We start from the raw sequence: 17,524 nt of genomic DNA on the forward strand, positions 1-17,524 counted from the left end.
GAAGCATTAGCGTTTTTTAAGTGATATAGTGTTTCAGGTATCACGTACAGAGCGCTCGCGAATCTCGCATGCAGCATTTATTGATGCCCACGATGTTTGAACCTATGGACCGTTGCACTTCTCAAACGTCGCCTCATCTCCATTATTAGCACAAAGAGCCTAGCTGGGAAACAAAAAAACAAACACACACAAAAAAACTGTATAAATTGTCCAAAAAAATAGCCAGCGAGGAGGATGAAAGGTGAGATTGATGAGCAGCAGCAAAAGGTAAATATTTACTGCTTTAGGTGTACAGAGCGCTCTGCCCAAAAAAGAAAAAGGAACGCCGAGCAGTGAAACTCGGCACTTCCTAGTGAAACTCTGCACTTCCTAGTGAAACTCTGCACTTCCTATTGAAACTCGGCACTTCCTATTGAAACTCGGCCCTTCCTAGTGAAACTCGGCACTTCCTAGTGAAACTCTGCACTTCCTAGTGAAACTCTGCACTTCCTAGTGAAACTCGGCACTAGGAAGAGGAGCGTCCCATAGTGTCTTTACCATAGAAACGCATGGCAGAAAAGTGCTTTTTGCTAAAAAGCATTATTTCACACTTTGGCTATTCAAAAATAGCAGATATACAAGCTCATAGCACGGCACCGAGTCTATGAGCTTGAAGATCTGCTATTTTTGAAAAATCGTGAAAGTTTGTGCAAATCTTTGAATATATATATTTTAAAGCGAACATTTGTAACTAAAATCTTTGCTTCTGGGGAAGTCCCAGGAACACAATGTTTTGAGATGGGCGTCCGCGGCCAAATACATATAATTTTGGGGGTCCTTGACATGAAAAAGTTTTGAACACACCATTGTACCGACATACGTTTTTTCAGAAAACTTTTTAGAAGAGGATTTAAAAGATCTTTTTTTTATCAGCCTCAGGTCTTAATGGGTTAACCCATTAAAACCGGGAAAGCATCCCAGTCATTTTAGATTTTTGCATTGGCTGTCCAAAAATAGCAGATATACAAGCTCACAGCGCATCACTTTGTGCCGTTTTGAATCGGCCTCGGGTCTTAATGGGGGTTTAAGTGATATGTTTCTGTTCAAATAAGTGTTACATAGCTATTTATTACCATAGTAATCATTGCTTTAGACTAGTGTTGAGTAACGGGGGTCTCCCTTTCTCTCCAGCTCTTTAGTAGGATACCAATTTCACCCGTTATTATTATTTTTGCTAATGGTGTGTTTTTACTGTTTTTTTCAGGTCCTGTTTATACAGTTAAAGGGGAATTAAACCCTACACTGATTGTGTAGTTTGATTTCTTTGATTTCACAGCAGCTAGACACTTACTTTAATACTGAGCGAGATAGATTTAGGTGTGTGAATGTGCACGTGGCACGCCCATCACCCATGGCTCAGACTGGGCACACCTCAATCTAACACACCCCAATATTAATGTTTATTAGCTGCAGCTGTGTTGCTTACTGGCCTCAATAAATACACGTTTTGTTACCACTAGGCCTGTCACAATTATTATATCATCGTCTAATCACAATTATGTGAGGTAATCGCAATTGTTTTTGCATAATCGTCATAATTGTTTCCGTTTAGAAAAACATTCACACATTTTCAAATATTTAACAAAACCAGAAATAGCAAATCTACAAGCTTACAACGCGTCACTTAGTGACGCGTTGTAAGCTTGTAGATCAGCTATTTCTGCTATTTTTACATGTATAAAATGATCAAATACTAGACCATATGCGCACATGATCTGGCAACCCGGGAGCCAGCGAACACAAAAACGCTAATAAACAGTTGAGATTTCGTGTAATTGGAAAACGGGCTTCGCTGTTAGGTGCACATGGTAAGGGTCAATGGCTGTGTGCAAATTCAGATCAATTGATCCAGCCACTGAGGAGAACCGGGCAGAACAATTTTGGCCTCACCACCACGACACCATGCACCCACGCACTACAGAGGTTTGTCAAATTATAGGATGTCAATTATTTCTTTGTATATTTTGCGTTATCTGCCCTGTGCATTTTTTTTTTACGAAGCCTAAAAACCAAACAGAAATAAAAATTGTATTCATATGTTCAATGCCAAACACACAATTAAATTGCAAATCATTTGTGTGACAATTAATCGTCAAATTAAATGTGCAATCATGACAGACCTAGTTACCACCGCGCTCTGACTCCTCTGGTGCCATATCCTCTTAGCTGGAAAGGATATATACAGTGTTTGTGTGTGTGTGTGTGTGTGTGTGTGTGTGTATATATATATATATATATATATATATATATATACACACACACACTATATGTATATATATATAGTAACTATAACCTCTCATACATGTCCCTGAATACAGTAAGTGCACGACGACCTCAGTACATGTCCCTGTAGACCTCAGTACATGTCCCTGTAGACCTCAGTACATGTCCCTGTAGACCTCAGTACATGTCCCTGTAGACCTCAGTACATGTCCCTGTAGATCTCAGTAGTACATGTCCCTGTAGATCTCAGTACATGTCCCTGTAGACCTCAGTACATGTCCCTGTAGACCTCAGTACATGTCCCTGTAGATCTCCTGTAGGAGCGGGTGCAGAGACGTGTCCTCTGTCCTCTTGATGTCCTGGACCAACTGAGCGTGCTCGGTGACCAGCTGCCGCAGGTCGGCCAGCTTCTGCAGCAGCCGGGGGAACAGGAAGGCGCAGTCCGGGTGGTTGGCCAGCAGGTGGAGCCGCAGGGCCTGAACGATGCTCTCCTGGAGACGCTCGACGGGCGGCGCGTCCACCAGGCCTGGGCGGTCTGGGGGAGGAGGGAGGGGGGGGGACAAAATTAGAAGGTGCAATAGACCAGTGGTTCTCCACCTGTGGGTCGGTCCCCACATGATTTCTGGGGGGTCCCCAGATGACAGTGAAGTGATAGTTTAAGAACTTTTAACACCTTTTTGATACATTGCTGCATCCAAAGTAATGAACAAACTATATAGATACAAACTGGTCAAACATTGGCCAAATTGACAGGTAATATAAGAAAGAGGCAAACATTTTGAAAATAGCAGATCTACAACCTCACAACGCCTCGCATTGCGAGGCTTTGTGAGCTTGTAGATCTGCTATTTTCACAATATTTATCTGTGGAACCAAGTCAAACTAAATGTAATTCCTCAACTCCTTCAATTCCAAGTGCTTATCAGGGTGGGGGGTCCCCCGTTCAAATATAATTATTTTGGGGGGTTGCGGCCTAAAAACATTTGAGAACCACTGCATATAGACCACCGTTTCTCAATGTTGGGTGTGGGGCCACCAAGCAGTCTAAATGGACCCTTACGGGTCTGTAACTCAGAGTGTACAAATGGAACCAAATGGACCCTTATGGGTCTGCAACTTAGAGTGTACAAATGGAACCAAATGGACCCTTATGGGTCTGTAACTCAGAGTGTACAAATGGAACCAAATGGACCCTTATGGGTCTGCAACTTAGAGTGTACAAATGGCACCAAATGGACCCTTACGGGTCTGTAACTCAGAGTGTACAAATGGAACCAAATGGACCCTTACGGGTCTGTAACTCAGAGTGTACAAATGGCACCAAATGGACTCAGAGTGTACAAATTTGAGCATTTTGAACAATTTGTGTTTAGGTAAAGCTATTCCTGCAGTGTGGAAAAAGCTTCACCGAAAAAATAAATGCCTTCACTGTAAATGTCCTCAACAGCCCTAACTCCAGCCAGAAACAGGTCATTTATCATTGCAGCTGAAAAACCTTCATAAGACAGACATTTATATATATTTTTTTGCCATGACTTATCTCAATGTTTGTTTAGGATACAACCTTTTGAAACACATTTTTTACAATGTATTTTTGGCCTTGGCACAGGGGTGATAAAGCCAGAAATAAGTTTGGCACTGAATGAGTTTTAATGGGTTAAATTCCAACAATCCACCAGTTAAGCTGAGCTGCTCGTGCCGTCCGTCCAGGCGTTTACCTCCGCAGCAGATGATGGCGGCCACGAACAGCGCCAGGTCGCCGTCGTCCAGCTCCAGGCCGTTGAAGCGCGTGGCAAAGCGGAACTTGGGCTCCATCATGTCGCTGAGCGGCCGCCGGAGGCTCTTCAGGAACTCCCGCGTGATGAAGCCGCCGCCGCGCGCCACCAGGAGGCCGTCCTTGTTCATGCAGGACGCCAGCAGGGTGAAGAGGGCCTCGTAGACGCCGTACTTCAACAGCGTCACCTGCGGGTGCACGGTAATGTAAAATGCCTACTTTTTAAATCTGCACCACGCCTGATTTTTTTTTTATCCCACAATTTTGCAACCCTTTTTCACCCAGTGCCAATTGTCTAAGTGATCCTGGGCGCTACACTCCCCCCACCAGCCTAGGGAGCCCAGAGCCGAGCTCACGCCTCCTTCAATGCATGAGAGCCAACTGACCTTCTTGTCACCTGACAGGGGGGAGTTTCCCCGGTAGGACGTAGCGTGTGGACGGAACCAACCAGTTCCTTTCCCCTCCATCAAGCTACCCTACCCTAGGAGACACGGGGATAACATGCAACCACACAGAAAGGCCCTTTCGCCAACCCCACCTAGGGTACGGGCGCTGATGACGCGGAGGAGAGGACACGCCCCCAGTGCCCACAGCGTTCCCGGCGGGAATCGAACCCAGGACCTTCTGGCTGTGAGGCGACGCAACCGACTGCGCCACCGTGCCCCCAAGGCCTACTTTTTAAAATTCGGCACCACGCCTGATTTATGCTTTGTCTCACGTAGGCATGTCACAATTATCACATAATCGTCTAATTGCTATTATTTGAGATAATCGCAATTATTTTTGCATAATCATCATAATCGTTGAACATTTTTCACACATTCTCAAATATTAAAAAAGCAGAAATAGCAGATCTACAAGATCAGTGTAGATCAGCTATTTCTGCTTTTTTTTTTACATTGTTTTTTTTTACAATCGTGACAGCCTTAGTGCTGTCACGATTGTAAAAAAACGCGGCAAAAATAGCCGACATACAAGCTCACAGTACGTCACGATGACTCCCGTTGTGAGCTTGTAAAACGGCTATTTTTAAGTATAATTATACATATAATTCAGCATGACTGTGCCATGTATTATTCTGCCTGTCTGTCCAGCATTGGTTCTCAAAGTGGGGTCTGGGGACCCCTGGGGTCCTTGGAGGGGTTCCAGGGGGTCCCCAGCAAAATGTGTTAATATAGCATCACAATAATTCTAACCACTTTGGCTATTTAAAAATAGCAGATCTACAAGATCTGCTATTTTTGAAAAATTGTGTAAACTTGTGCAAACCATTTGAATATATATTTTTGGAAGCGAACATTCGTAACTCAAATCTTTTGCTTCTTGGGGGGGTCCCTGGAACAAAATATTTTTGAGATGGGGGTCCGCGTCCAAATACATTTCATTTTGGGGGTCCTTGACATGAAAAAGGTTGAGAACCACTCCACTAACGGTACCTGATCATTCAGGTCCAGGTCCTGGAACCCCGGCACAGCCTTGGCGAACTCCGTCAGCTCGGTGACCGTCTCCACGGACGTGCTCTGGCAGCAGTGGAAGAGCCGGGCCTCCGCCTCTCTGTCCCCCCCGGACCCCCCCATTAGGGGGTCTCCCTCGGCGGCCTGCTGGTTTTCGGTGGGGCGCCACTCACACCCGTGCAGCACGTGTACGGCCAGGGTCCTCTCTGCCTGCTGGAACGTCTCCATGTCGTGGATGACGAAGGGCTGCAAGCAAACCAATTATGTTTCTTTTTGCACTATTTCTTTCACTATGAATTGAGTACAAAGGACCCCAATGGAAACAATGGCTTTCTTGGGTTTTTCAGTTCCTATTAGTTGACCTTTGTATTGAACTGTACCTTCATGTGTGTTTTTCTGCAAACTTCTAATAAAGTATTCAATCAATCAATCAATCAAAAGATTATTTCATTAAACCAGAGGTTGGGGCCTACGTGGGGGCTTTGTCAGAGTCCCCGTTGTACCCGTCTCTGTCCCTTTTGTGCCCACATATGGAGATCCCTGATGTCATTAGTATATGCCCATACCCTGTATATTGGTATGCCCATATATGGGCATATTGGTTGGATACTAGATATGCCTGTATGTCCATATATGGACATATCGTTTGGTTTTGCCGTTCTGGACAACCGCCTATCTGAACAACTCGGTGGCGGGGCACCACAGTCCCTCGAGTACCAAGTGAGTCGGTCCCATTCAGTATATGCACATGACCATATATGTGGTAAATGGTGCATTTATAAGGTGCTTTTATCCAAAGCACTTTACATAGATTGTGCATCGCATTCACCCATTCACACACACATTCACACACCGATGGGGGAGGAAACCATGCAAGGCACCAACCTGCTCATCGGGAGCATTTAGGGGTTCAGCGTCTTGCTCAAGGACACTTCGACACTAACTCTGGGGGAGCGCCCCAGCCCCGGATCAAACTGGGAACCTTGCGGTTTCCAGTTCACTCTACCCCTGAGCCACTGCCGCCCCACACCACTATGTGAATAGTGGTCGGATCTGTGGCTATGTGGCTCTGGACAACCGGATCACCATGTTTGCCTATATATGGGCATATCAGGTTTGTTTATGGTTATGTCTGAGTCATAGTGACATGCCTATATATGGGCGTATCAGGTATGTTTATGGTTATGTCTGAGTCAGAGTGACGGGGCCGGCCGTTGTCAGCCCGCCGGTCCTCCCTTAAGCCATTAAGACCGGGAAAGCATCATTTTAAGATTTCTTTTCACGATTTTAAGAAATGTATAGATTTAAGATTTATAAGAAATCTTAAGATGACAGAGATGCGTTCCCGGTATTAATGGATTAAGGCCCGTTTTAATATAGGATTCTCAATTATCACTAAGTGTTCTGAATGGGTTAGTTGGATGAATGTGCTGCACCCCTAAATGGAAGGGTTTTCACCGTGTGTACGTACGGGCGTGCTGGTCTTTCCGCTGAGGATGAGGCGAGCCTTGGCCTTGTTCATGTTGAAGTTCTTCTGGTAGGCCTCGTGGATCTGTCTCACCAGGCTCCTGTGCTGCTGGTCCTGGTCCAGGGACCCCCCCGCCGACTCCAGGACCCCCCCCGGCCCCGTCTGGCTCTCCGCCTTCAGCTTCAGCCTCTCCGACTGTGGCATCCGCCCGAAGCGGATAGCTGGAGGGGCCGGCACACACACAGATACATCATGTTTCAAAACACATAATAATACAACATATATATTTTTAATGAGCTTCAGGGCAGGCATACACACTAGTAGTCAACCAGAAGGTGTCCTACCTCCAACCAGTGTTGCCAGATTCTGTGAGAGAAACAAGCAACCGGGTCTAGGAAAACAAGCCCAAAATAAGCGACTATGGACCACATTAGCACTTTAAACATATACTGTACATCAGCTATTTGAAAATAGCAGATCTACAAGCTCACAACGCGTCGCGTTGTGAGCTTGTAGATCTGCTATTTTCAAAAAAAGTCTTTGGGGGAAATTATAATAAGCAGACCTGGCAACACTGCCTCTAACCACTGCAGATGCACAAGTTATATTGTATTAACATATTCTACCATACAGAGTGGTTCAAATAAGATTGTATTCATTAACCCATTAGACCTTTCAGTTTTCTGAAAATACTTAATACAGGGGTCTTCAACAGGGGGTCCGGGACCCCTAGGGGGTCCTCAGAGTTACTACAGGGGGTCCACCAAATATTTGTGTGATAGGATTTTTTTTTTTTTACCATAACCACTTGAACCCTAGCATCCCTTTCCTGAGGAGAACTTTAGGCAAAAATAGCAGATCTACAAGCTCACAACGCCTCCTGCTGCGAGGCGTTGTGAGCTTGTAGCTTCAAGATGAGCTTCAAGATTTTTTTTAAATAGCAGATCTACAAGCTCGTAGCGCGGCACTCGGTGCCGTGCTACGAGCTTGTAGATCTGCTATTTTTGAATAGCCAAAAAGTGACACAGATGCTTTCCCAGTCTAAATAGGTTAAAAGAAGTTCCGGATTGCCGCTTTAACAGCTTCAGCCTGCAGAAAAAGGTGAAACTCAAGATTCCCTCCACTAGCAAAAGAAAAAAGTAGGGCATGAAAAGCAACTAATAGATTGTAAACTTCACCAGCGGTATTCTACAAGCCACTGAGGACTTTAAAAATAGAAGAGGGCATCAGAATGATGTTTGTTTACCTGCCAGACAAGTGGTGTCTGCCACTTGTCTGGGCTTGTCTGAGCCCATGGTTAAAACAGCAGCTATGTGTTCAACTTCAACAACTCTCTTGAGTTACTGTACATCAGTGGTGTAAAGTAACTAAGTACATTTACTCAAGTACTGTACTTAAGTACAATTCTGAGGTTTGGCTGAAACCGATATGTATTCTCGAAAAGAGCATTGAGGATCATCCTCATGTGCAATGCTGTCGAGATTACAGAACAAGATTACACACACAAGAGAAATCAACAGTACATTCCACAATTCACACGCACGCACGCACGCACGCACGCACGCACGCACGCACGCACACACACACACACACACACACACACACACACAAATGGAAATGGGATATTCTGCATAATGGAGTACTTTCTACTTTTGGTACTGTAAGTACATTTTGATACCAATACTTTTGTACTTTTACTCAAAGACATTTTTAATTCCGGACTTTTACTTTACGTTTACGTAACTGAGTATTTCTATGGCAGCATTGATACTTTTACTTAAGTACAAAATGTCACTTCTTCCACCACTGGACACACACACCACTTCCACATTTGGACACACACACACACACACACACACACACACACACACACACACACACACACACACACACACACACACACACACACACACACACACACACACACACACACACACACACACACACACACACACACACACACACACACACACACAGTGACTTGTCTTCCTATAGACTGAGGTCAGTGGGTTTACCCAGTCCGAGGGGGAAGCATGCTGTCCTGTACAGCGGGCGGCCATCTTGGCGAACCCCCTGACCTTGTGGCAGTCATTACAGATAACAGCACCAGATGTGGAGCTACAGCATAAGGGCCTGTGTGTGCTCTCTCAAAGAGCCAGCCTGGTCCAACGCGGTCGTTCCTGGACATGTGTCATTTTAAGATTTCTTTGGACCGAGTGCCGCGCTATATGAGCTTGTAGATCTGCATTTCTTTTTAGCGGTGCCAACCGCTCTACACTTGACTTTGTCCGTATGTCCGTCCGTCCGTCCGTATCAGCACGGGATGATGAGCACGGGATTTTACACAGCTATAACTCCAGTTTGCAGCATGCCACCAAGTCCAAATATGGTATGTGGACTTAGACCACCAATAGGGACGAGCATGAATTGCTGAAGTTATCACAGCGGGGTCCAGGGACCCCCCGCGTATGTTCTGTCCGTCCGCCCGTTTAGGGCACGGGATTTAAAACAGCTATAACTCCAGGTTGAAGCCTGCCACCAACTCCTAATTTGGTATGTGGACTTACACCACCAATAGGGACGAGCATGAATTTCTGAAGTTATCACAGCGGGGTCCAGGGACCCCCCGCGTATGTTCTGTCCGTCCGCCCGTTTAGGGCACAGGATTTAAAACAGCTATAACTCCAGTTTGCAGCATGCCACCAAGTCCACATTTGGTATGTGGACTTACACCACAAATAGGGACGAGCATGAATTGCTGAAGTTATCAAAGCGGGGTCCAGGGACCCCCCGCGTATGTTATGTCCGTCCGCCCGTTTAGGGCACGGGATTTAAAACAGTTATAACTCCAGTTTGCAGCATGCCACCAAGTCCAAATTTGGTATGTGGACTTAGACCACCAATAGGGACCAGCATGAATTGCTGAAGCCCCGCCCCCTCTGTCTTCCCATTGGCTGGCCTTTAAACAGCCATAACTCACGTTCGCAGCATGCTACGGAGTACAAATTTTGTGCATGGACTAAAACCACCAATAGGGACAAACTGTAATCACTTAAGCCCCGCCCCCTCTGTCTGCCCATTGGCTGGGCTTTACACAGCCATTATTCCAGTTTGCAGCATGCTACCAAGTACAAATTTGGTAAGTGGACTCAGACCACCAATAGGGACGAACTGAAATGAGTTAAGCCCCGCCCCAAAGGCACCGCTTCCTTCACACAGGGTGTGATTTTTTAAATCCTGAAGATTTGTGCAAATCTTTGAATATATATTTTTAGTGAACATTAAACTAAATATTATGTTCCAGGCACCCCGCAGCAAAGATTTGAGTTAAAAATGTTGTTACCGAAAATATATGTATTCAAAACTTCGCACACATTTTCACGATTTTTCTAAAAAATGCAGATCTACAAGCTCACACACAAAAGGAGCTGGCCAGATGTATGGAGAACCGAGATGACTGGAGGAGACTCCGATGGAGGGCTCGTCTGAGGACGACGTAGAGCGATACAGTAGCGCCGCGCTATGAGCTTGTAGATCTGCTATTTTTGAATAGCCTAAAAAAAATCTAAAATGACACAGATGCGTTCCCGGTCTTAGAGGGTTAAAAAAAAAAAAAAACCCTGGTCAATGTAAACGTGTTGACCTCGCTCCGTAGATGGCACAAGACGTATATATTGTCGTAAAAGACGGCTGTGGCCTCTATTCTGCAAACTATTAACTGTAGCTCAATACATCTTTATTCCACAAATACATCTGTGGCTATGCTGAAGCAACGTGTCATTGAAATGACTCCATATGGGTGTTCTTTGTTTATCTAAACCAGCTCTAATTCAGTGTTTGTATATGTGTGCTTTAATGCATGTTCTAATCGTTTTTCCTAATGTTTTTTACAACTACGTTTTCCATGCTTGAAGTCAGTGGTGGAAAGTAACTAAGTACATTTACTTAAAGGGATATTTCACTTTCAGAAAAACCTTTGGTGATTTTATCATCTACTCAAGCCTTTGTGAGCCCCCCAAACAGTTTTTAAGTTGCTCGATTCAGTAATTAGATATTTGATTTTCATTTTATCAGACACGCCCCCTTCCTATACAAACCCATTATAACTTCAAACTCCATTTTAACCATGTTAGATTCATCAAAAACACCCGTCCTTGGTTCTGGTGACTCACCCTGCCCTCCTAATGCGTGAGGGGGCCGTGTTTTTCCGAGATTTATTTTCATTTATTTTATTTTTTTATTCTATTTTATTTTTTTCATTTCCCCCAAAAAATATTAAAAATAAATGAAAAAAGTAATCGAAAAAACACGGCCCCCTCGCGTATTAGGGGGCGGTAGGAGACGGGTGAACCAAGGACGGGTGTTTTTGATGAATCTAACATGTTAAAAATGGAGTTTGAAGTTACAATGGGTTTGTATAGGAAGGGGGCGTGTCTGATAAAATGAATATCTAATATCTACATATTGAATCAAGCAACTTAAAAACTGTCTGCGGGGCTCACAAAAGCCTGAGTAGACGATACAATCACCAAAAGTTTTTTTGAAAATGAAATATCCCTTTAAGTACTTTAGACCACTGCTTGTGAGGAGTGCAGGTTTACCGTTGTGAGACATGCCCGCTGACAGACACTTGTGGAAGCGACAGTACTGGCACTTGTTGCGGTTCTTCTTTTGGATCTTGCAGTGGCGCTCGCACTTGTCGTAGTCCAGCTTCAGCCTGATGGTTCTCCTGAAGAATCCCTGGTGGACAGAGACAAGAGATATGATAAGAGCATGTTTATAAAGCAGTGGTTTTCAAACCCTTTTCATGCCAAGGACCCCTAAATTGATATATATTTGGCCAGCGGACCCCCGTTTGAAAATGTTTTGTTCCAGGGACCCCCAGAACCAAACATATGAGTTAAAAATGTTTGCTTAAAAAAAAAAATATATATATATATATATTAAAAAATATGCACACATTTCCAAGATAAAAAATAAAAATAGCAGATCTACAAGCTCATAGCGCGGCACTCTGTGCCGCGCTATGAGCTTGTAGATCTGCTATTTTTGAATAGCCAAAGCTAAGTGGTTAAAATGATTGTGACGCTATGTTAACTCATTTAGCTGGGGACCCCCTACAAGCTCATAGCGCAGCTTGTAGATCTGCAATTTCTGCCAAATGTTCGCCCCCGAACAGGGGCTTTAGGGTTCAAGTGAATAAATCTAGTTGCTGAGTGAAGTAATAGTACGGGCTCACAGCATGCTTAGCATTTCTCTCACTACTTTGCTTGTGGATTCCACAAAGTATCTAAGAAATGTCGCCATTATATTTATGGCCATGAGGTTAACCCATTTAGACCGCCAAAGAATGTCAATTTTAGATTTCTTTGGGCTATTAAAAAAATAGCAGATAGACAAGCTCATAGTGCCGCGCTATGACCTTGTAGATCTGCATTTTAGTTTTTTTAAATAATTACATTTTTTTGCAAATCTTTTAATATATATTTAACATTTTTTAACTCAAAAATCTGGGGGATTCTACAAATCTCTTCTATTTCCTAACAGTTTTTTGAAAAAACATAAGTGGTTCCCAAACTTTTTTTATGTCAAAGACCCCCAAAATGTACATGTATTTGGCCGCGGACCCCCATCTCAAAATATTTTGTTCCAGGGACCCCCATTAAGCAAAGATTTGAGTTAAAAATGTTCGCTTAATATATGTATATATATATATATATATATATATATATTCAATGATTTGCCTAAATTTTCACGATAAAAAAAAAATAGCAGATCTATCTTGTAGATCTGCTGTTTTTGAATAGCCAAAGTATAAAATAACGGTTCAAGTGGTTACACAGATACGTTCCCGGTTTGCATGGGTTAACGTTGACAAACACCAGAGTTCCCATGATGTCCTGTAAAGGTTGGTGGAGGCACGCTACCGCGAGGCATGCAACACCGAGCGCTTCTTCTGACAAACGCTGGGAGGCTCACATTGGTCGTCCATCAAATGGAGCTGACACACACACACACACACACACACACACACACACACACACACACACACACACACACACACACACACACACACACACACACACACACACACACACACACACACACACACACACACACACACACACACACACACACACACACACACACAGAGACTTTATGGAGCTTTTGTTGTTTATCCCATTGAGGCCTGAGGTTCCGATTCTACAAATGTCTTCTAAATCCTAAACGGTTTTCTGAAAAACTTATGTTTCTATATCAGTGGTTTTCAAACTTTTTCATGTCAAGGACCCCCAATATTATATGTATTTGGCCGCCGACCCCCATCTCAAAATATTGTGTTCCAGGGACCCGCTGAAGCAAAGATTAGAGTTAAAAATGTTCGCATTAAAACAATATATATTCAAAGATTTGCACACATTTTCATTTTTTTGTAAAATAATGCTTTTCAGCTCAAATGTAAAAGTGACACAGATGCGTTCCAGGTCTTAATAGGTTATTTCCCCTTTGGCTCTTCTTATGCCACAGCGTGTGGTGGGGTTTCGTGGGTATAAGGACCCGACCCTGCTGTAATCCTGCTGGATATGGCACGGCCCAGAACCTTTTGATGGCCAAAAACATAAACTCCAGTCCCATGTGATAGTCATCAACAATGCATGACAGCTAGGGACTAAAAAACAGATGTGTGTATTCATGTGTCTGTGTGTTGTTGAACGTGCGTGCTGTGTGTGTGTGCGTGCTATCCCAACTGGTACTTATATATTTTTGTTAAATTAACCCATTAAGACATGAAGCCGGTTCTACAAATGTCTTCTAAATCCCAACAGTATTCTGAAAAAAACAAAACGTATGTTTCTATATCAGTGGTTCTCAAAGGTTCATGTCAAGGACCCCCAAAATGATATGTATTTGGCCGCCGACCCCCATCTCAAAATATTTTGATCCAGGGACCCCCCAGAAGCAAAGATTGGAGTTAAAAATGTTCGCTTTAAAACAATATATATTCAAAGATTTGCACATATTTTCATGATTTTTCAAAAATAGCAGATCTACAAGCTCGTAGCGCGGCACTCGGTGCCGCGCTACGAGCTTGTAGGTCTGCTATTTTTGAATAGCCAAAGTGTAAAATAATGTTTTTTTTAGCTCAAATCAAAAAGTGACACAGATGCGTTCAAGGTCTTAATGGGTTAATAGATAAGTTATTTCATTATTGGTTGGACGTTGAACATTGGAACATATGAAGCCTTTTAGGCTTCGTAATAAAAAAAGGGCAGATATGACAAATAACCGAAATATACAAAGACATTATTGACATATTTAATAATTCCATGTAAAAAAAAAAAAAAAAAAAAATCAGCTATTTCTGCTTTTTTAAATATTTAAAGATGTGTGAGCAATTTTCAACATGGAAACAATTATGCAAAAATAATTGCCATTATCTCAAATCATTGCGAATAATTAGACGCTTATGTGATACTTGTGACAGGCCTACCTAGAGCTTGTGCACGCACGCACGCACACACACACACATATACTGTACATAAAGTGATAGTGCCAATGTGACGGCCTGTGTCGCCAAGACCGACACCGTTGGCGCTCCGTTCTGCAACAGAGGGGCGAGGCGTTCGCCGATGAAAGTCGGCCGTCACTCCGGCAAACGGTGGAAAAACGGGTTTTGTAACTTTGTGAGATATTTGTGACGCATATGTGTTGCACAATCCACAGCAGCAGCGTGTGAATTTATGGAGAGACACATGCATGTGGCATGTAACGAGAGTGTCAAACATGCACTCGGTAAATGGGGTGCGAATTCTTTTGCATTCGTCACGCCGAGTGGAAACACGTCATACTATGTTGGAGCCCTGTGGGCAGCTGCTGGTCTGCATTTTACACGCGCGCGCGCACACGCACGCACGCACACGCACACACACACACACACACACACACACACACACACACACACACACACACACACACACACACACACACACACACACACACACACACACACACACACGGAAAAAGGTGGAAGTAAAAAAAAAAAAGTAAAAGTGTCGATACTGCAATGCAGAAATACTCTGTTACAAGTAAAATTCTGGAATTCAAATTTTACTTGAGTAAAAGTACAAAAGTATTGGTATCAAAATATACTTACAAAAGTTAAAGTTTGCATTATTATGCAGAATGTCCCATTTCACAAGTTTTCAAGCGTATACAAATCTTTTGAAAATAGCCGATCTACAAGCTCGCGATGCATTGTGAGCTTGCAGATCGGCTATTTTCAAATGGCTGAAGTGGTTAATGTATGTTTTGTAATAATAGCCAAAATCTACAAATTAACTAGTAAAAAAAGTTTTCAAATAATTGTAGTGGAGTAAAAGTACAATATTTGCCTCTGAGATGTAGAGGAGTGCAAGTAAAAATATTGAAAATTGGAAATAGTCCAGTAAAGTAAAAATACCAAAATATTGTACTTAAGTACAGTACTTGAGTAAATGTACTTACTTTACACCACTGCACGCGCGCGCGCACACACACACACACACACACACACACACACACACACACACACACACACACACACACACACACACACACACACACACACACACACACACACACACACACACACACACACACACACACACACACACACACACACACACACACACACACACACACACACACCTGTGACGCTCGGCCATGAGCAAAGCAATAATATCATGGTCAGAGGATTACAGGATCAACACCACTGCCTTTCAAGGATCTTTGCATAAATCTTTTACCTTTTTGCTATCAATATGTCATCTATGTATAAATAATATATATGTAATCTATATGCAGTGGTGGAAAAAGTACTCAAATTCTTTACTCAAGTAAAAGTGCCAATACTGCAATATAGAAATACTCGCCATGTGACGCGTTGTGATAGTACTTAAGTACAGTAAATTGTACTTAAGTACAGTACTTAATTAAATGTACTTAGTTACTTTCCACCACTGTCTATATGTTCAAACTTTAAATACTATGTACAAGTTTTGAAAAATGTAGCATTCTCATCCATCTGACCATGTCCTTCCATCTGTCTGTCTGTCTGTCTCTCTATCTCTCTCTCCCTCTATTCCCCCCCCCCCCCCTCCCTGTCTCCTATAGGCTGAGGTTGGGGTCCCGGTACATCCAGAACACTGAGAGGTTCCAGAAGATTCTCTCCAGCTGGACTCCTCAGGGCCGGAGGGGACAGAGTTCTAGGGTGTGTGTGTGTGTGTGTGTGTGTGTGTGTGTGTGTGTGTGTGTGTGTGTGTGTGTGTCTCTTCTGGGGGGGGGGGGGGTCAGGGGGTGATTATGCAAAGACACAGAAATGGAGGAAGAACCCACGGTAGCCAATGAAACGGCTCGATTCTCCATCCGCCTATAACTACACATGTGTAACTTCATGTCCTCTAGCTGCTAGCACTTGTTGAAGATGACCACACACACACACGCACGCGAGCACGCGCACGCACGCACACACACACACACACACACACACACACACACACACACACACACACACACACACACACACACACACACACACACACACACACACACACACACACACACACAATCTGAAACGATGTTGTGCCAGGGACCCCCAAAAGAGAAGATGTGTGTTCTTAAAAACAAAAACTTGAAATGCATAGTATAAAATGGAGGTTAAAGTGGTTAAACGGTTCATCATTTTGCTGGGGACACCCCCGGCCGGAACTCACTCAAGGACCCCTGGGGGTCCCCAGATCCCACTTGGAGAACCAGTGGTTTAGGAAAACTCTATGCGGGCAGTGGAATGAAAAGACTCTGTTGGTAGAACGTTGATGGAACAGAAGAACAGGATGAAGATGAAGATGTTGGATTAACCCAGGGGTGTCAAACTCATTTTGGGGTCCGGGCCACATTGGTAAAATGGTGACTTGATGTGGGCCGAAACCAGTTGCGGACGCGCATGTGCGCTCACACGCATTCAGTTATACAGCATTGTTTATCAGTCTGTTGTCTCAGTCACTGCTACTAACTACAGTATATCACCTTTAAAAACATGTTATTATGAAGAAGAACAGCTACTTTAATTATTGACATTAAAAACAAAATGCAATTTGTAAGGAGCATTCAATCCGGGAACGCATACTGTGTCATTTTAGATTATATATAGATATATAGATATATAGATATATAGATATATAGATATATAGATATATATAATATTGACATAAACAAGTTAGAGAACCACATATTATAGCAACATAAGTGTTTCAGAAAACTGTTAGGATTCAGAACAGGGATGGGCAACTGGCGGCCCGCACCGTCACTCAATGCGGGGCCAAAAAATAAATAAATCAATCAATCACAAAGAAAAACAAAGGTGAACTATTGCCTTCAGCTGTTCCAAACATGCAACTTTCCATGAACCATTTTAATTTCAACAGTCCACCAGTAGAGTGCGCTCGTTTATTTTAATAGAAGCCTTATTAACTATAATTCTAGTGTTCATTTTTGTATATTTTTAAGCCAAGGTTACAGCAATACTCT

The 17,524-nt window shown here is 43.3% G+C and overlaps 1 protein-coding gene across 1 annotated transcript in view; it reads right to left on the minus strand.

Moving 5' to 3' along the window:
• Positions 1-763: 763 nt before the first annotated feature.
• The window catches only part of LOC311040262 (peroxisome proliferator-activated receptor alpha-like), a 34,705-nt gene continuing 17,944 nt past the window's right edge, over positions 764-17,524 (minus strand). The window contains exons 4-8 of the mRNA XM_084050437.1: positions 11,560-11,698; positions 6,962-7,179; positions 5,473-5,736; positions 3,981-4,224; positions 764-2,797 (exon numbers count right to left, since the gene is read on the minus strand). Coding sequence (XP_083906563.1) covers positions 2,553-2,797; positions 3,981-4,224; positions 5,473-5,736; positions 6,962-7,179; positions 11,560-11,698 — 1,110 coding nt within the window. The 3' untranslated portion in view covers positions 764-2,552. The remainder of the gene's footprint in view (positions 2,798-3,980; positions 4,225-5,472; positions 5,737-6,961; positions 7,180-11,559; positions 11,699-17,524) is intronic.

The sequence above is a fragment of the Gymnoscopelus microlampas genome (genome assembly GCF_963454915.1).
Source record: "Gymnoscopelus microlampas genome assembly, chromosome: 23".
Lineage (NCBI taxonomy): Eukaryota > Metazoa > Chordata > Actinopteri > Myctophiformes > Myctophidae > Gymnoscopelus > Gymnoscopelus microlampas.